The 21,807-nt window shown below is 37.3% G+C and overlaps 1 protein-coding gene across 2 annotated transcripts; it reads left to right on the top strand.

Annotated features, from left to right (window-relative positions):
- The first annotated feature begins 3,711 nt into the window (after positions 1–3,711).
- Positions 3,712–21,538, top strand: LOC127442909 (gastrula zinc finger protein XlCGF57.1-like). 2 transcript variants are annotated; one of them, XM_051701289.1, is made up of 4 exons: positions 3,715–3,844; positions 15,032–15,205; positions 17,757–17,903; positions 18,196–21,538. In XM_051701289.1, exons 3-4 carry the CDS (start codon positions 17,849–17,851, stop codon positions 19,374–19,376), a joined length of 1,236 nt encoding a protein of 411 aa, XP_051557249.1. In that variant the 5' UTR covers positions 3,715–3,844; positions 15,032–15,205; positions 17,757–17,848; the 3' UTR covers positions 19,377–21,538. The 2 variants fall into 2 exon arrangements, with proteins under 2 accessions (XP_051557250.1, XP_051557249.1); XM_051701290.1 differs by lacking the exon at positions 15,032–15,205 and having other exon boundaries at positions 3,712–3,844.
- Positions 21,539–21,807: the final 269 nt, after the last annotated feature.

Raw genomic sequence — 21,807 nt, forward strand, 5'->3', positions numbered from 1 at the left:
TTTAAGTCTCGACCCAGGGTTTGAAAACCTGTGCACTAAGGGCTTAGTAATTACTAGTTAATTACAAACTAAGTCAGTGCTTAATTTGGTTGCACCACCTGTTCTTAAGGCAAGACTTAACTAGTAGGTCGTAAGCTCACCGTAAAGTAATGTGTAGTCGCATAATATGACGTTTACCCGTAATGATCCAATAAACAGCCTTGAAATTTGTTAACAGAAGCGTTAAAGCCGTGAATTTCAATTTGATCTTGTTACGGTTGTTGTTCAAACCTTGTTTACTCATGTAACTGTCAGTTGTAATAAATGATATCCCCATTAAAATACGATATGTAATAAAAGTAGATTTGATAGTATATTTGTCATGTGTAAATAACAATATATAGGAACTGGTATCTAAAATAAATAAGAGGTGATAAATACTCATTCGCGGAGATAGCATGAGCCTCCACACTAAATCTCCTAGCAAGACATGTGATAAGATGCGCAGGCTGACTGTCTCAGAAGTGGAAGCAGAGATTTGTCCTCTGCCAACCAGATTGAGGTGAGCAACTGTGCCACCATGAGGATCTAGTAAGCATTGGGAATCGGGCATGCCAAATTGGGGAGAAAAGGGAATAAAATCCACAAAAAAAAAAAAAAAACAACAACAAAACAGTATTTCTGATGTTAATGAGTGTTAGACAATCATAAACCAATAGAGCAGAGATATCTTGGACAAAAAGAGACATAAACAGAATGAAAACAAACAGACCAGTTAACAGATGGCCAACCATCTTGCCATTAGGTAAACTCAAAAAAGTCCAAAAAGCAACCCACCTCATTACCTCTCCTCTCATGTGTGTATTAGTGATCCAGATATGTTTCCACACATCTGATCCATCAAGAGCCACTCTCATCACATCTGTCCATAAAACCATTAAAAAATCATTCTTCTGGTATTTTCTGGCCCAATCTTGATACTTCAACTTGTAATTCTTATTAATTCAAGGATGTGTTTTAGCCCTCCTCCCCTTAGCCAAGACTTTGAGAACCAGGCACTTTGTACTTTTGGAGACAACGTTACAGCTCTGGAAATGTGTGATACTGGAAGCTAAAGGGCTCCTGGTGGTTTCACATTTATATCTTTTGTAGTTAATTTGCACTTTTTCTTCTCAACACATTTTTGCAGCTCTCCTGACTATTATTAACAAAGTATTTTATTGTATTGTGGGCACACCTTAATAGGATGGAAATTTCAAGAGAGTTGCATCCTTCAGATAGGCTTCTCATAATTTTGTACTTTTTTTGTGTCCGTTAGATCTCTTCCTTTTTTTTTTCTTTTTTTTTTTTTTTTTTTTTGGCCCATTACCTGAAGAAAGCTACCTAATATTTATACACATCTAAATACAGGGTGTTAGTCGCTTTAAGCCACACCATCCCTCATCAGGAATTAAATAGCACTTTAAAATAATTATAATTAGTAACTATTCCATAAATTGTGCAGCCTTAAAGGTTTTATGATTATACACACAAACTGATACATGTACAATGAGTACTTTCTAGATAAACTAGATAACTTCTAGATAATAATTTCTAGATAACTTTCTAGATAGACTTGGTTTAGATAAAAATTACTATGCATTTTGCAGTTGTATTTTGCGGTTTTCTTATTTTATACTATTATTTCTGAACATCTAGGTTATTTTAAATTAATTAAAAAAAAAAAAACTTACTGTGTGGTGCAATTTCCCTAATAATTTATTTCAAAACACTACTAAAACACACATCCACATTTAAAAGCTTAAGTGACCGTGAAAGCAAACCAGATATAGGCAAATCATCAAAAGCTGTGCATATTACCTCACTAACTTGCATGAACAATATAGCAAAACTACAATAACTGCTCAATATCGAGGGTCTGTTCATTTTTGTTAGTCTAATACAAACTAATGGTTTAACAACACAACTCTTTAAAGCAATGGCATACAATTCATTGAAATGATGAGCGGTGCACTGTAACTAATCCAACCAGCAACATATTAGAATAAAATGAGCTTTTAAAAATTACCAGTGAGGTTCAATATGCAAGTCTGCACTCAAGAACGGTAACTTCCGATGCTCATGTCAACAGCTTGACAGACTTATTATGATCAAAGCTTTTAATTGGCAAAGGGGCAAAGACAAACGTGCCCCTCAGCCCATCATTCAATGCTCATTGCACATGTGCATGACATTCTCCAAATCTTCGTTGATTAACATTGAGGACAACGGACTAGCTCCACGCATACCAAATGAGAACAATGAAATGGCTTTAACACTACAGGACTTAATAATTACTCCTGGTGATCACTATAATGTGGTTCGCTCTCGGGGGGGTGCGCGGTGAGTTGTGCGTGGATGCCGCGGTGGATGGTGTTAAGCCCACACGCGCTATGTCTCCACGGTAACGTGCTCAACAAGCCACGTGATTAGATGCGCGAGTTGACGGTCTCAGACGCAGAGGCAACTGAGATTTGTCCTCCGCCACCCGGATTGAGGTGAGTCACTACGCCACCACGAGGACTTAGAGTGCATTGGGAATTGGACATTCCAAATTGGGGAGAAAAAGGGGAGAGAAAAAAAAAATCTACATTTGTCTTGTATAATGGACATAAAACAAGTTTAAGATGCAGGAAAAAATATTATTTCTTAAAATAAATCTATGATGATCCCACGCATTTTGCACAAAACCGCCACATCTGGTGTGAGATGGCTGTCGAGGATGCATTTACAGTCTTGCATTAGATTGTAGGTAAATATTCCATTTCATCCAGTGCTCTTTTTGCTCTCTATTTAATGAAGGATCCCGCTACCGTTTACTGAATGAGAAACCGCTCCAAAGATCTCCATGTGGTTTATTCAGATAGAATCGCAAAACGATTCAGACCGTTTTACTGACCCGTTTGACCAATTCATTGAAAAGAACCGACTCAAAAGAGTGTTTCATTCGTGAATCGGGACGGGCTTCGCCAGTTCTGATTCTAAACTGCTGAGCCGACAGAAACACCAAATGAAGTCTGGACATGTGACATGATTGCTAAAATACAGTACTAATACAGTATTAGGGTAAATATTTGTCCCTGGTTATACCCATCATCTCCTCCGTGTTAATCAATCCTAGACTTAAAGTAGACCTGTTTTCATCATCTTTATGGTTCTTAGTTAAGAAAACAGCTCAGTCTGCTAACTACTAAAGACTTTTGCTGTAAGCCCTGATGTTGGAGATGTTCTGCGTATTTACAGATTTGATTTTTATCATCAGATTGTCTGTGGGGATCATGCACTCTAAAAGAGTGGTGCTGGATTTGTTTAACCTAATTTAGCAGCGCAGAGAGAGACTGAATGAAAACTGCTAGCCAACATTTCTCTGTCAATGATGTGTGACGTCATTATGAGAATAATATCGCTTGCAATAAAGACATGGCGTCTTTTATTTTCTTTTATACTTTTCTTTTTATATACAAGTGGCCACTGGATACTTTCAGCTAACTTCAGTTTACACAGCTAACTGTGTACAAAATAAAACGTATGTCGTGTAAGAAATGTGAGAAAATGTGAAGGGTGCAAAAGAAATGTGCCAGTGTAACAGAATGTAGTCTTCAGGGGTTTTTTCACCCTCACATTCTACATCAACGCTTCACATTACATCCCTGTAGGCGGCGGAAATACACCAAAAGCTAGTTTGCCAACCGCCATAAATCCAAGGAAGAAGTAGTTGTCAGAGATGCTAATTGCTACAATGTCATGACGCTCTTTGAGGAATATTTCAAGATCTACATATCGCATAACGCTGTGTTCAGGCTCGTTTGAATGAAGATCACCTGATGTAAGTTACAATATGCCATATTCCATACTATGGTTATTTTTTATGAGTTAATAAGCCAAAACACGACAAAAAAACTCAATCTGTTTATTCAACTCTATATGTATTTCACACGCTAATGCTCTGTATAGTTTGGTCTTTGAGAGAATCATATTTGCTCGTTGTATTCCTCTCTCTCCGTGCTGCACAGACGCTGTTATGCTTGTATGTTTCAAAACGTAAACAATAATTCGACATTTGAAATAAAAAGAAGCAAAGTCACGATGGCTATTATTATCAGCTGTAGGGTAAAGATGATTATTTAAACAATTGTTTAAGAAATATTAAAACAATCCTCATAACACACCTTTCTGTGTTTCTTATTTCTGGACTGTAAAGGTATTTTCTTTCTGTGCTTTGTGTATCAGTCATATTTGGTCTTGTTTTGGTTGTGTAGTTTCATGTTTATGCCCCCATTCTTAACCCATTTAAACCCACCGTTGCAATTGTGATTTAATGTGAAAATTTAATTCCACTGTGCTCCTCAAAATTCCATAAAATGAAGCAAATAAAACCTGTCATACACAAATACCATATTTTGTACATATGATGTTTAAAGGGTCTATTATTGATTTAGTAATCATATCGCCATATAGTACATATGTGAGTGGTCACATTTTGAATAGGCGACCGATTGACTCCCATTATAAAATTGCAGATTTCAAAGTATTATTAGGCAAAAATAAGTAAAACAAAGTAAAAATAAATATGCGGTTATTCTTGGTTAGTTATTCCCTTTGCCCCCATAATTGCTTGATAGTTTAAAAAAAAAAAATAATAATAATAATAATAATTAAATTATTTTATTGCAATTTTTTTTTTTGGGGGGGGGGGGGGTCTTTAGCAAAATAACAGTAACACAGTTACTCTGTATTTTCGACCAAGAATAAATCTCATACTAGAATAAATCCCACTAAAATAATAATAATGAACATGAGTAATATAACTATCTCTTAACGGGTGCTTTTTAATTAGCTGACAAATAAGAAGTGTTCCATGCATAATTTATGAAATATAATTTATTTACTGTACAACAGACTGTCAAACATGATTATTTATTGTACACAATACTGTTAAAAAACAGACGTGGCCCAATGACGTGATGTGCAATTTTTATGTCCAAACCCCTTTATGGAGTAAAAATAAGGAAAACACATTTATTGAATCTATTAATCTCTGTTTATCAAATGATATGAACATGTAATGAGGGTTTTACAAAGTTTAAGAATTATTAGACATTATATTCACACAGTGTCATACCAGATAACTGTCCAAACCTCATGGTGAAATGCAAAAAAGCTACAAAAAGTGTTAAAAATCAGATAAAACCTAAAATCTCTGCCACAGGCATTATTGTATGAGTGCTGCCAACAATATATTAAAATATTTAAAGAAACATGACACCCAGTTGATTATTATGCTTTGGAGCATTCTGTCCCAAAACTGGCAGTCAGCCAATGTCATCTGGGATAACAAGCAATCTGGAGCAATTTTATGGGGCATTTTATTTTGACACGTTATCAGACAGAATGTTACACAATCAGAAAAGACCCTGAAGGACCCCCAAACAATGGTGAAAGGTTAGTAAGTCTCTCTTAAAATGTGTTTAATTTACCCTTTTCGCTCACTGGTACACTATGTAGTAAAATCCTGTGTCATTTGGTATAACGCTAAAAAAAGTAAGTTCTCATGTAAGTTAGGACGTTAAGGGCTTAGTAACTACTAGTTAGTTTGTAACTAAGTCAGTGCTTAATTTGGTTGCACCACCTGTTCTTAAGGCAAGACTTAACTAGTAGGTCGAAAGCTCTCCGTAAAGTAATGCGTAGTCGCATAATATGACATTTACCTGTATTGATCCAATAAACAGCCTTCAAATTTGTACACAGAAGTGTTAAAAAGCTGTGCATTTCAGTTTTATCTTGTTACAGTTGATGTTCAAACCTTGTTTACTCACGTACATCACTTAAACGTGTCAAAAGAGAATGAACCATATTCATAACGTTTCTCATTTGCCTAGATGCTTAATATTTATATAATTATTCATCATTAACATTTAATATATATATGTACAGTTTTCACATTTTGATGATTTTTCTAGATGCCACTGTCAAGCAAAGAGAGAGCAGCAAGGTTTCTTTACAGTGTAGCCTAATTCATTTCCTTGAAAAAACTATTTTCAGTGTGACTCCCTTTGCATAACATAAAAATTATAAAAAGTTGTGTAAAAATGACAATTCATGTGTAAACTCATAAGGTGTCATACCGAGTAACAATTTCAGTCTGGCGGGATAACGCTGATTTTTTCTTTCCCTTAAAACACATAATTTCATTTTATGGAGTTGATAAAACAATAATAGTATGATGCCAAGTACTGTAAAACATTTTCAGATATTTTGAAGCTTAAATCACATTGCAGCATTAAAATGTGGGTAAAGAACTTTAACAAGTAGGGTCACGTTTAAAGCAAACACATTATAATGAGAAAAAATAATTGTGCAAGTTTTATTTTACGAGCTCTAAATATTGGTTACTGCCTCACTTTATATATTCATTAAGTGTTATTGATTAAAAAAAAATTTAATATGATAATATTTAGAAAATTCCTTATCCCGTATGACATTTTGACTGCTGTTGTCACATGATTCTCAATTAAAACACATAAAATACATTGTTAAAAATAAGATTAGTAATAAGGCAATAACATCCTCATAAAAGCGAAAACTACTTTGATGTGCAGTTTTAACCTATTTTAATTTTTGGTCAATTGAAAACCTTATTCATCACTGGGCCACATACAGAACATCATACAGATCGGAAAGGTCTCGAGTAGAATACAACATATATTGTTTCACTCACATACCAAATAGCCTATATCAAGTAAAAGCACATACATACAAAAGAAAAAAAGCACAGAGTTTATAAGTCGTATTAGGGATGTGCAAAACAGCCAGTTTTCATAATCGACTGGTTAAGGAACCCAAAAGTTGATAATTAGGCTCAGTCAGGGGCATCATTCCCCCTAATTTGTATTTTAGTTTTATTTTTTGAGGGGGCACCAAGGTCAAGCTTTTTTTATTTATTAGTGAGGTGAGTAGACTACACAAAACTAACATACTGTTTTAAAACATCATGGAAACATGCAATTAACAAGAATAAAAGAGAATGCATTATATATATACATATATATTACAGTTGAAGTCAGAAGTTTACATACACCATACTCAAATACTTTTAAACTGACACAATTCCTGACATTTAATTGTTGAAAACATTCCCTGTCTTAAGTCAGTTAGGATCACTACTTTATTTTAAGAATGTGAAATGTCAGAATAATAGTAGAGAGAATGATTTATTTCAGCTTTTATTTCTTTCATCACATTCCCAGTGGCTCAGAAGTTTACATACACTTTGTTAGTATTTGGTAGTATTGCCTTTAAATTGTTTAACTTGGGTCAAATGTTTTGGGTAGTCTTCCACAAGCTTCTCACAATAAGTTGCTGGAATTTTGGCCCATATCTCAAGCCATTTTGCCACAACTTTGGAGGTATGCTTGGGGTCATTGTCTGAGCTTTATCTTCCTGGCTGATGTCTTGAGATGTTGCTTCAATACATCCACATAATTGTCCTTCCTCATGATGCCATCTATTTTGTGAAGTGCACCAGTCCCTCCTGCAGCAAAACATCCCCACAACATGATGCTGCCACCCCCATGCTTCAAGGTTGGGATGGTGTTCTTCGGCTTGCAAGCTTCACCCTTTTTCCTCCAAACATAACGATGGTCATTATGGCCAAAAAGTTTCATTTTTGTTTCATCACACCAGAAGAAATTTCTCCAAAAAGTAAGATCTTTGTCCCCATGTGCACTTGCAAACTGTATTCTGGCTTTTTTATGGCAGTTTTGGAGCAGTGGCTTCTTCCTTGCTGAGCAGCCTTTCAGGTTATGTCGATATAGGACTCGTTTTACTGTGGATACAGGGCTCCAGACTGTGAATAAAATGGTCGCAAATGCGACCAAAAATAATTTATTGCGACTAAATTGCCATTGGCGACAGTCGGGTTGTGTGCGTTCATATGCGGTTTCATCAGATATCATCTTGTGAGTTATTGAATACATCTATAGAGCACGCACCAGTGTGTCTCGTGCCGCTTTTCACCCATTCTGTTGTGACAAGCTTGCTGCACCGCACGCAAAAACAAACTCGGCGTGAGAGAGTCGTGAGCAAATGATCTTTTGAATCTTTTTCCTGAATCACCAGTGAATTAGCCGTAAGTGAGCTCACAACTGGAATAATGAGCTCAAAAAGATGCGTGGAATAATAACAGCCACAGACTGAAACAGTTTATCGACAAAGTATCTAACAAACCCGCTGGAAATGACCTACCCAGACAAGCCTGGGTCAAGCTAAACCGACTAAGAACTGGACATGGCTGCTTCTGGGCCACCCTACACAAGTGGGGTCTCACTGATGACCCAATCTGCGAATGCGGCGATGGCAAGGAGCAGACGGCCGACCACATTCTATATTCCTGCTCCTGCTTCAGGTGCCCCGGCAACTTCACCAGTTTGGATGATGCCAGCCACGACTGGCTGAGGCACCTGACTGTGACAATATAACTATGTAATTTCTGCATGTTAAGCTCATACGAAAAGAAAGAAAAAAAAACTACACATCAACACTCTTACCTTAACAGAATTTTTCATTACAACTGTGGAAGTTGTAGCCAAGAAAACTGTGGTTAGCACGGATAGTTGGAAACAAGTCATGGGTATGTAAGTACTTTGAATTGGATTAAACTGAAAAATAAGCTGTAATCAAACGATTGATGATCACTTGTGTGTGACTTTATTTTTAAATATATATATTATTATCTGTATAAATTTTTCAACATCTGAAGTATCTTATTTTGTTGTGGATGTCCCAATGTGGATACTAAATTTTAACTTTTCAGAGAGCTTAATAAAATATTTAAATTATTTTGGTTACATCTGAGGGCAAAAGAAAATTAATTGATTGTATAAAATAGGCACATAATATCGATCGCAGTACCGAATACACTTTTTTTTTTCCATTAATAATTTTAGCAATGAGCAAATTTCTTTTGAACTATTTAAACAGGTTAGTTTGCGTTGTGGCCATGACGAGTGGGAAAGAGCATATTTAAGGGAAGGCGCACACACTGTTAACTCGGGCACAGCCTGATGTTGCACTCATGTTATTAAGGAAATTAGATTTATATTCACGCCTTAATTTATTCTTTACATCCGTTTGCTGTTTCTTTTCCTCTATAAAGGGACAGCAATTTATCGAGACTTTAAAATGACCGTGTAACAGGGTGTGGGAAGGAGGAAGCTGGAACCGGGTTGAACAATACACAGACATTTATTGTTGCACTTTTCAGTCGCACACTGCTTCACACTGACATGTAGACACACGCACACACACTGCCGCGTTTGTCTCTCTATCTCTCTCTCTCTCTCTCTCTCTCTGGTGTTCCCGGCTCCTCATCTCTCTCTCCAGTGTCCCCGGCTCTCTCTCCTGCTGATTGGGGCAGCTCAGCGCCAGGCATGCACCCTCACGTCCCGGCCACTCCCTCCTCCTCGTCACATACCCCCATTGCCTGATTGTGTGGGAAGGAGGAAGCTGGGACCGGGTTGAAAGGTACACATAGACATTTATTGTTGCACTTTTCAGTCGCACACAATAAAACACTGTTTTACGCTGACACGTAGACACACACACACACACTGCCACGTGTCTCTCTCTCTCTCTCTGGCATCCCCGGCTCCTCCTTATCTCTCTCTCCCACTGATTGGGGCAACTCTGTGCCAGGTGTGCACCCTAGCCCGGCCACTCCCTCCTCCTCCATCACAGACCGTATATGCTCTAGTAAATTGACCCCTCAAAATTCACAAACAAATAATAATTTTATATGATGACATCACGCAGGCCACAAAAAGATGGTTCAAGGGTTGGATGCTGGCCACCTGTTGAGCACCATGGCTCTAGTAGATGCAATTAGCCTAATTAGTTTTTAATACCATAACACTGCGTTATCCCTTTGTGCTCGACCTTCGCTGTGACCGTGATCTCCAAGGCAGCCACCTGACGTCACCTATAGCAGAACATAAACTCGGTTTGACTGACAAAATTTAGACTTGTGAATGAAGATGTCTGCCACAGACATTCTTTTTACATGCAATAATCTAATGTATTAATTATAATGTATAATAATTTAATGTAATTATCGAAGGTGCAAATACATTTTTTGGAATTTCAAAATCCTCTTGGCTCAAAAATCTAAGGGGGCACATGCCCCCTCTTGAAATGTATTGATGATGTGGTGCTTTGACGGCTGTAACAAAGCACATAACAAGACAAACCATGTTCCATGGATTCATGCTGTTGACGCCAAATTCTGACCCTACCATCTGTTTGCCTCAGCAGAAATCGAGATTCATCAGACCAGACTATGTTTTTCCAGTCTTGAACTGTCCAGTTTTGGTGAGCCTGTGCCCACTGCAGCCTCCGCTTTCTGTTCTTGGTTGACAGAAGTGGAACCTGACGTGGTCTTCTGCTGTTGTACCCCATCCGCCTCAAGGTTCCACGTGTTGTGCATTCTGAGATGCTATTCTTATCAGAATCAGCTTTATTGCCAAGTACGCTTACACATACAAGGAATTTGTCTTGGTGACAAGAGCTTCCAGTGTACAACAATACAAAAACAATACAAAAACAGCAGCAAGACATAGATAATCATAAAAAAATAATTATACACAAACATACAGACACACATACATACATACATACATACATACATACGTGCACTTTTTTTTTTTCTTCAGAGGAATGAAATGGCAGAAGAGGTTGGATGTGTTGGATAAATATAAAAAGACTAAACTGTGTATTGCACATAGTTATTGCTCAATGGGGCAATTTAACTGTTCATGAGATGGATAGCCTGAGGGGAAAAAACTGTTCCTGTGCCTGACGGTTCTGGTGCTCAGAGATCTGAAGTGTTGGGGTGTTCCTCCTAAAGTCCACAATGATCTCCATCGTTTTGAGCGTGTTCAGCAAGCTGGTAATCCACTGACAGATAGACATGGGAACAGAGAGTTGGTGTAATTTATTCTGGAGTATAGCTGGGATGATGGTGTTCAAAGCTGAACTGAAGTCCACAAAAAGGATCCTTGCATATGTCCCTGGTCTGTCCAGATGTTGCAGGATATGATGCAATCCTATGTTGACTGCATCATCCACAGACCTGTTTGCTCGATAAGCAAATTGAAGGGGATCTAGAAAGGGTCCAGTGATGTTCTTCAGGTGGGCCAACACCAGTCTCTCAAATGATTTCATGACCACAGACGTCAGGGCGACAGGTCTGTAGTCATTAAGTCCTGTGATTTTTGGTTTCTTTGCGACAGGAATAATGATTGAGCGTTTGAAGGAGCATGGGACTTCACACTGCTCCAGTGATCTATTGAAGATCTGTGTGAAGATGGGGGCCAGCTGGTTAGCACCGGATCGAAGACACGCTGGTCAGACGCCATCTTGGCCTGAAGCTTTCCTCGTCTTCTGTTTCCGAAAGACGCGGCTCACATCATCTTCACAGATCTTAAGTGCAGGTTGAGTAGCATGAGGGGGGAGGAGGGGGGTTGCAGGAGGTGTTTGTGTGAAGTGAAGGTCAGAGTGGGTGTGGGGTGTGAGATTGGGCCTTTTAAATCTGCAGTAGAACACATTCAGGTCGTCAGCCAGTTGTTGGTCCACCACAGGGTTGGGGGTAGGAGTCCTGCAATTTTTTAGTTGTTTCATGCCACTCCACACTGATGCAGGGTCGTTAGGTGAAAACTTGTTTTTCAGCTTCTCAGAGTATCTTCTTTTAGCCATTCTGATTTCCCTGTTCAGTGTGTTCCTGGCCTGATTGTACAAGATTTTATCCCCACCCCTGTAAGCATCCTCTTTGGCCTGACAAAGCTGCCTGAGCTCTGCTGTAAACACGGTTTGTCATTGTTGAACTTTAAATAAGTCCTAGTAGGAATGCACATATCCTCACAGAAACTGATATATGATGTAACAGTATCTGTGAGCTCGTCCAGGTCTGTGGCTGCAGCCTCAAAAACACTCCAATCCGTGCAATCGAAGCAGGCTTGTAGTTCCCGCTCTGCTTCATTGGTCCATCTCTTTACAGTCCTTACTACTGGCTTGGTTGATTTAAATTTCTGCCTGTAGGTTGGAAGAAGATGAACCAGACAGTGATCAGAGAGTCCCAAGGCTGCTTTAGGGACAGAGCGATATGCATCCTTTATTGTTGTGTAGCAATGATCCAGTATGTTCCTGTCTCTGGTGGGGCATGTAATGTGCTGTTTGTATTTGGGCAGTTCACGTGTGAGATTTGCTTTGTTACTCAGGCCAGCCTGTCTGGCACCAACAATCATGCCACGCTCAAAATCACTGAGATCATATTTTTGATATGAACATTGATGTGAAGCTCCTGACCCGTATGTGCATAATTTTATGCATTACACTGCTGCCACACGATTGGCTGATTAGATAATCGTATGAATAAGTAGGTGTACAGGTGTTGCTAATAAAGTGCTCAGTGAGTGTGTGTGTGTGTATATATATATATATATATATTAGAGATTTCGGTTTCGGAGTGCTGACGAACATTCAAAATTGAACACTGATTAAATGCAGACACTGCTAATTCATATGTATACTGGAATGCATAAAAAAATACAAGCTTTAAAATTCTTTATATATTTATGTTTTTGATGCAGCCTCTCGCGTGATACAAGTAAGCTTATGTCACTCCAGCTATTGGTCCTCTCCACCAATAGCTGGTGTGTAGTAAGCGTACTGGCACACTTTGGCAGCCGTCGCCTCATCCAGGTGGATGCTGCACACTGGTGGTGGTTGAGAAGAGTCCCCTGATCATGTAAAGCGCTTTGAGTGTACTGTCAGAAAAGCGCTATATAAATGTAACTTTCATTCATTCATTCACAAGGCTGCATGAACTCGGTCCTCTCATGAACGCATATTGGAGAGTGACCAGAAGTGAACATTTATAGTGAAAAGGGACTTATATATTGATCTGTTTCTTACCCAAAATACTTCTTAAAATCGTTTTAGAAGAAATTAACCACTGAGGTCGTATGGATAACTTTTATGTTGCCTTTTTATGCTTTTTTAGTTTTAAACTGCTGGCAACCATTCACTTGCATTGTATGGAACTACAGAGCTTAATTTGTGTTCTGCAGAAAAAAAAGTCATACTCCTCTTAGATGGCATGAGGGTGAATAAATGATGAGAGAATTTTCCTTTTTGTGTGAACTAAATGGATTCAGACCTCATTTTTGTTCCCTTCAGTTGTAATTGGATATCTTTTCAATCACACTTTTTTTTTTTTTGGACCCCAGTCATGTTAAATATTACTGTAATTTAATATAATAATACTAAAATGACGGATCGGTACATCCCTACATCGGTACATTGGGTAGGGTTGTGCTAATGGGCTAGGTCAAGTGCAATTTAATTCTGAGGTTCTTCTTCGGTTTTTGCAGCGTCTACACTACCGGTCAAAAGTTTTGAAACACTTACTCATTCTTTATTATAATTTTTTTTTCACATTTAGAATAATAGTAAAGTCATCAAAACTATGGAATAACATAAATGGAACTATGGGAATTATGTTGTGACAAAACAAAATCCAAAATAAATCAAAGCTGTGTTATATTTTAGCATCTTCAAAGTAGTCACCCTTTGCCTAGAATTTGCAGACATGTACTCTTGACATTTTCTCAACCAACTTCTTGAGGTATCACCCTGGGATGCTTTTTAAACAGTATTGAAGGAGTTCCCATCTATGTTGGGCACTTATTGGCTGCTTTTCTTTATTATTTGGACCAAGTCATCAATTACAAAACTTTTTTATTTATTTTTTATTAAATTTTAGTTTTTATAATGAAATAAATTCATATGGTGGCACAATTATATTTTTGTCTACAAAACTAATTCCAAACATTTAAGCATACGCCTTCAGATCAAAAGATTTTTAAGATCATGAGAAACATTTCAGTGTTTCAAAACTTTTGACCGGTAGTGTATGTCGTATTATATAGTCCATTCCCTGTCAAGCACCAGTGATATAAACAAAGACAGCCTATTAATAAGAAGTTGGTAGTGTAAATGGGCTGTATGCTATGAATTAGAAGAATAGAATTATGAACGTGTTCTTTTTTGCATTAACTGCGTCCTTTTTAAATGTTAGGTATATTTCAATGACCATGACATGCTCCTTTTAAACGCATGGAAAATGTTTCCTTTCAGGATTTGGATGTAGGCTCCATTAAATTAAAAAAGAATGCAAGTATTATTAATCATATTGATCAAGTGACTCACAAATCATGGCTAGTATTAATAGTGATTGAATGGGCCTTCCAGGTTAGGCTGTGGATTTTTGCATGCACTTCCCTGCTACTGGTCAATTTTGCTTTAAAAATTATATTAATTTATTTAGGAAACAAAAAAAACAAAAAAAATCAACCAAAAATATTTCTAAATTCAAATTACACTTCAAACGAAACAAATATACAGTATAATCAAAATAATGAAGTGGTCAATAAATTATATATAACTACTTCTAAAATCCAACTTCTTCCACCAGCTCCTTCAGCAGTGACTTGAAAATCACTCTACGACAACGGGTGGAAAAATACCAGTACAAATAAGATTATAAATACAATTGAAAATATAAACTAGTGCTGTCAGTCAATTAAAAATTTTTGTCTTAAGCGCATACTTTTTTGTTTTTTTTTGTAGTTAATCACGATTAATCGCAGATTTTGAAAATGCTGAAATTTGACACCTATATATATTTATTTACCTGCCAAAATGCATTTATTACCATCTTAGGAAAGAAAACAGATTTTTTTTTTTTTTTTTTTTTTAACAATATAATGCTTTATTAACATTTTCCAAACAAAGCCTTCCACAATATAAAGATAGAAATGCACTAAAATATCACCAATTCAAGTAACATTAAACATTTCCCAAAGTTTGACTAATTGAAAGAACTAGTCTCCACAGTAGTGCTGGGCAGTATATTGACTTTTCTTTTAAATGTATTTTCTCCCTTTTTCTCCTCAATTAGGTCCTCTTGGTGGCATAGTGACTTGCCTCAATCCACTCAAGAAAAATCCACTATTACGTTTGAATGATTGCAGAAGAGGAAAAAAAATAGAGAGTGGTAGATTAAGACGGGAGAAGATGCCAAATTTACTGTCACTCTCTCAGCAGCTGTAATAGAAACCCCATCATAGTTGTGGTAATTATTTTTTTTAAATTGATTCCAAGGTAATATAACACAAAGCATAATGTTTTAAATTTACACTAGATTATACATTTTTTAAATATTCAAAGCAATTGTGAGATTTACGCTGATAAATAAGGCGGAAACACGTCATCACAGTCTCTGAAAAAGGTCTGTTATAACAGATAAATGGCATAAAGGAATAAAAATATAAAGGAGTGTATTTTAAACCTTCTTTTAACAACTTAAATATGTAAAAGATTGTTTCACTTTCATGGTAATTATGAATGTAAGACATTACAAACAACATCTCTTTAAGAGAAAATAACGCTTGGACTTCATAGTTTTACACTTGTGCTCATCATCTAATGACTTGAGAGACTTCAGAAGACGAGGACATTTCCAGTAAGGGAACATAGTGAGCAACGATGCTCCCTGGTTTTTACAGTGCATTGTGGGATTATTTTAGGGAGCAAACATAAACTGCAGTATGAAGAGTGCGTTAAACTTCGTGCTGCTGCTGCAACCCCGGCCACGAAGCCTTTGCAGCCCAAAAAGTCTTCTGCCCTGAAACAAATTGTGTAGCATGCTTCATTTACCATCTCACTTGTGGCTTTGACTTACAACTGAACATTTGCCCTCTTCATAGAAAATACTGAGATATATATCTTGTATCGCCATTCAGCCTTAAAAAACAGAGATATGATTTTTGATCGATATCGTCCAGCCCTACCACATAGGTTGCAATTTTCATTGCAGTGGGCATTAAATCTCCTAAACTCGAATCCTCAACAATATTAATCTGCCAGTAGACTGTGGCTATCTGCTTTGCTACAGCAATAGTGAAGCTGCGTTCATGATTCTGTGGTAGGTCATCAACGCCAGCGCCATTTTGAATAAACATGAAAAGCGCTCTCAAACAAAAACATCTCATTTTCACCTTTTTCTTGTGTATATATGAGTCTCAACAGCCTGGTGTAGTAACACTTTCAAAACTTTCAAAAATTTTCAAAAGTATTAAATATATACACCACTAAAGTGTAAATTATTTACACCAAGAGTTTAAAAATGTACTGTAGAGCAAATGATCTGTTACTCTGAACTGGTGTTTAATACATACTTGCGCAATGTTTGTTTTTACACTGACAGGGTACCACACATTATTTCACTCAAAAAGTGTATATTACTCCATGTTTGGATTGTCAAAGAATTTTGATGCTTTTACACTGTTCCCTGTACAATTCTCAGTGTATTCTGTGTTTTAATGAACAGAACACAAGAAGATTCCAAATCAACTGGATTTAATTTCCCCAAAACTACACAGCACAAAAAGGCCACAGTATCAGTATATATGATGTATTATATAATCTAAAATAATTACAGTACCATCACTTTTAGTAGAGCTGCTAAAAACCTCTTTCACCACTTTTGATATATAGTAAATAACATGTTAAAAGTAAAAACTGTTATCGGGAGAATTGTTGTAATTAGATAAATGGCTATTTGTTGCTTAATAAGAATTATAATTATATATTACTGCATTCTGTAATTTCATTCTTCATTTATAGTACATTTGTTGTTCTGCATTGGTGTGTCTGTGAGTACACGACCAAAGTGCTAGTGTCCTTAGAGAAAATGCCATAATTTCTGAAATAATTATACATTTCATAAATAAACAAAATCAATGAAATACATGGATTTAAAAAGTATTTATTAAATAGCATTAAAATTGAGTTCAAAGTTTGACATTTTGAGATTTAGTTACATAATTATTCATGTTGCAACATAGAGAGAATAAATTGGGCATATACTGTATGTTTGTTCACTGAAATAATAAATAAATATTCTGGCATACTTTGACAATCTGTGCTGAAAAAAAAAAAAAAATCATCAAATTAATTAAAAATACTCGCTTGACCAACACAAAATGGGTGTTGCTTTAAAGCTTAGCATTGATTTTACAATGCTTAAAGTAAATTTAACCATCTCTTAACTGGTGCTTTTTAATTTGCTGACAAATTAGAAGCGTCTTGTTTTCGTACTTATAAAATATGATTATTTATTATACACAATACTGTTAAAAACATACATTCAGTACATCATACAGATCGGAAAGTTCTCGATTAGAATACAACAAATATTGTTACACTCACAATCCAAGAGTATATATCAGCTAATAAAAGCTAAGAGAAAAAAAGCACAGAGTTTATAAGTTGTGAACAGACGTGGCTTTTGTCGTGTTTTCATTTGTAACTTCATGAAACATAAACAGTATAGAAAGAGCAGATGCTCCCAATTAAAATGTGCCCAAATGCAGTGAGATATGATTAATCAACTTTAACCTTGGTCAAAATGTGACCCTACCTCTGAAATCCGTTTCATAATCCAGGGAGATCTGTGGTTATAAAGTGGATCAATTTTAGCTGTTGTGGTGTGCTTTGATACGATGCATAATAAAAATTTTGGAGAGGTGCACCCACACAGCAATCACAATTCACACCTTCAGTGAAGCCTCTCTAACTGCAATTTATTTCTAAATGCTGAAAATATTCCCATCATCCTACAGGTGAAGAAAGAGGAATAAGGTGGCATAATAAGAGGAACAACTCCCACCGAGACCACTGAAGTCTACTGACATACTATTGCAAGAGTGAAGACATGAGTGATCCAAAACCACGCATAATGAAAAATGAAGATACTGAGGAACAAATAGGTTGGTGTCCATTCTTGATTCTTCATAATGACTGTTGAAGAACATTATGGTTGCAGATCTGGCAATTGCAGTTAGAAAATGAAAGAAAGAGTAAAATTACAGTTAAACAAATGAAAACAGAATCTAGCACATCTTGTGATTATTAACCTGAGAATGACAAGAATTAGCATTCATTAATTTGATATTCAGCATATCAAAGATAACATAACATATAGCAGTCTTTGTTTTCTAATGATATTCAATTGGAGTATTTTTTTGTTTCACATTTGTCTCTATTCGCTGTTCATTTTAGATCTGATGGAAGTGAAAGTGGAAAGTCAAGAACTGAATGACGTGGATCAGGAACACCATCAGTATCATAAATCTGATCATTTCACTGATGAAGAATCTGTTGTTTGCTCACAGACTGAAAAACATTTGACGCGAATATGGACTCCAAGAACAAGAGCCAAAAACTCTTTCACATGCCCTCAGTGTGATAAGAGTTTTTCACAAAAAGTAGATCTACAGAGGCACCTGAGAATTCACACAGGAGAGAAGCCTTTCACATGCACTCAGTGTGGAAAGAGTTTTGCAATAAAACGAGATCTTGAGAGGCATCTAAGAATTCACACAGGAGAGAAGCCATTCACATGTCTTCAGTGTGGAAAGAGTTTCACACAAGAAGGAAACCTTAACCGTCACATGAGAATTCACACTGAGGAGCAGCTTTTCACATGCCTTCAGTGTGGAAAGAGTTTTGCACTATACAGAGATTTACAGAGACACCTGAGAATTCACACCGGAGCGAATCCTTTCACACGCCTTCAGTGTGGAAAGAGTTTCAAAGTAAAGAAAACTCTAAAGGATCACATGAAAATCCGGACCGGAGAGAAGCCTTTCACATGCACTCAGTGTGGAAAGAGTTTTACACAAAAAGCAAGCCTAAAGGATCACATAAGAATTCACACTGGCGAGAAGCCCTTCACATGCCTTCAGTGCGGAAAGAGTTTCACACATGCAACAACTCTCAAAAATCATCTTCAGTATCACTCTGGATTAAAACCATTTAACTGTGATCAGTGCAGCAAAGAATTTACATTGGCATCTCAGCTAAAGATGCACCTGAAAACTCATTCAAATGAAAAGACTTATGTGTGTTCTTTTTGTGGAAAGGGTTTTTCATGGTTGAGCAATTTTAATATGCACCAAATAATACATACCGGTGTGAAAGCTCATGTATGCTCAGAGTGTGGTAAAGCTTTTATCAGAGCTTATGAATTGGAACGTCACCAAAGAATCCATACTGGAGAAAAACCTTACAAGTGCTTACATTGTGGAAAGAGTTTCATTGTGTTAGGAAATTTGAAAACCCATGAGAGAGTGCATACTGGAGAAAAGCCATACCACTGCACTTCATGTGGGAAGAGTTTCACCCAATCAAGTAATCTACAGACTCATCTAAAAAAGCATTGTCCAAAGTTGTCATACTGAGCAAAGTTCATTTTCAGGGTCAACGCTTTCAAGTAAACAGTGTGAAATTCAGATAATCACAAAGATTAAATTTCTTGATTGGAAATAATATCTTATGTTACTGCTTCATACACCCAGTTCTGGTATACCTGAAGAGAAACAGATGTAGCTCTCTGAACAAATGAGAGGAGCATGAAGTATATATTTTATAAATTAAATATTTTGTTTTAACCTCTTCGCACATGAGTGTACTGACTAGTCCTGCAGCATGAAAAAAGTGTCACCTTACGCTTCGCAGCAGGCACACAGGAGGACAGATTATACACTGACTGTTGCATACTCTAATATTTAGTTGAACCGCCTTTAGCTTTGATTACGCCATGCATTCATTCGAGCATTGTTTCGAAAACCTTATGCAACAACACAACATTTATTTCTGTCCAGAGTTGCATTCATTTTTGGCCGAAATCTTGTATTGATGAAGGGAGAGCTGAACCACTCTGTAAAGTCTTCTCCAGCACATCCCAAAGACTTTCAATTGGGTTAAGGTCAGGACTCCATTGATGTGATAACCTGGTCATTCAGTATATTCAGGTAGTCAGCTGACTTCATTTTATTGCTGAGCCTCGACCTGACCAATTGAAGCAACCCCAGATCATAACACTGCCTCCAGAGGCTTGTACAGTGCATGGGCACTAAGCATTACGGGTGCATCGCTTCATGCGCTTCCCTTCTTACACTGACATTTGTTAAATCTGGACTCATCAGACCACATGACCTTGTTCCATTGCTCCGCAGTCCAATGTTTATGCTCCTTAGCAAATTGAAGTTGTTTTTTCCAATTAGCCTCACTAACAAGTGGCTTTCTTGTGGCCACACAGCTGTTTAGACCCAATCCTGTAAGTTATCTTCGCATTGTGCATGTGGAAATGCTCTTACTTTCACTATTTATTATTATTTTTTATTTTTTTTTTGGTTTTCTCCACTTTTTCTCCCCAATTTGGAATGCCCAATTCCCAATGCACTCTAAGTCCTCATGGTGGCGTAGTGACTCGCCTCAATCCGGGTGGTGGAGGATGAATCTCAGTTGCCTCTGCGTCTGAGACCGTCAACCCGCGCATCTTATCACGTGTATGTTGAGCGCGTTACCGCGGAGACATAGCGCGTGTGGAGGCTTCTCGCTATTCTCCGCGGCATCCATGCACAATTTGCCACACGCCCCACCGAGAGCGTACCAGATATAGCAACCACGAGGAGGTTACCCCATGTGACTCTACCCTCCCTAGCAATCGTGCCAATTTGGTTGCTTAGGAGACCTGGCTGGAGTCACTCAGCACGCCAGGGGTGGTAGTCAGTGTCTTTACTCGCTGAGCTACCCAGGCCCCCCTCTGACTTTCACTATTAAATATAGCCGTGAGTTCTACTGTCGATTTTTTACGATGTGACTTCAAGTGTTTTAGTTTGTGATCATTTCCGACCACATACCTTCCGCGAAGCTGACAGTTCACCACTATCCTTCCAGATTTTAATAATGTGTTGAACAGTTTTAACCCAATTCCAGTGATTTCAGAAATCTCCTTAGTTGTTTTCTTTGCTTGATGCAGGCCAATAATTTGGCCCTTCTGAAACACAGTAACATCTTTTCCACGACCATGGGGTACGTCTTCCGATATGGTTGTTTAAGAAATGAGGAACAACACTGCATCAGTTAGGGTTAAAAGAATTGTTGCCAGCTGAAACATTAATTACTGCAATAATGATCCAATCATTGGCTCTTAAGTGTCTGCTTATTTAAATCCAAACCAGGCAGTGTATATCATTAAATGTATAATGTGATTTTAAGAATGTTTTATAATGAGTGATTGATTGACAAGATGTGATTGTGAATGTGATTACTGCTATGTGCACAGCCATGTTGTTTACATTGCAATGCTGCATGGTATTTTAATTCTTCATAGCGAATATGGTTCTCACTTGTTGCACCGGAAGTGGTGACCAATGAACTCTGAGAAGGCTCAAGTGGATTATGTTGGAACCTAAAACATTCTTTGTTTGATGTCAAAAAAACATCAGCATATCAGTACATCCAGCTCAAATGGTAATGGCTTTAAAATTTTATCCCAGTACTCCTATGATTAATTTAATGTTTGTAACACAAAATAAAGGTATTGTGATGTTGAAAACACTGAGCAGCTGTTCTGTTATAACAACTGCTTCAGTCTCTGTCTTCTAGAAAACAGCAGCACAAATGCAGATTTTACACCTCTGAGCCCAGCCAAGTGTAATCAAACAAGTTTGATCGAAATCCCCCACCCCACAAAAAGTGATAGTTACTGGTGACTGTTACCGCATGCATTTGTTTGGAAATTTTATTTGAACGAGAATAATACGAGTTTAGCAGGACAAAAGAAATTGTCCATAATTCACGGAAGTCTAGACCTCAAACCCCTTC

The sequence above is a fragment of the Myxocyprinus asiaticus genome, chromosome 6, assembly GCF_019703515.2.
Source record: "Myxocyprinus asiaticus isolate MX2 ecotype Aquarium Trade chromosome 6, UBuf_Myxa_2, whole genome shotgun sequence".
In the NCBI taxonomy this organism is placed as follows: Eukaryota; Metazoa; Chordata; class Actinopteri; order Cypriniformes; family Catostomidae; genus Myxocyprinus; species Myxocyprinus asiaticus.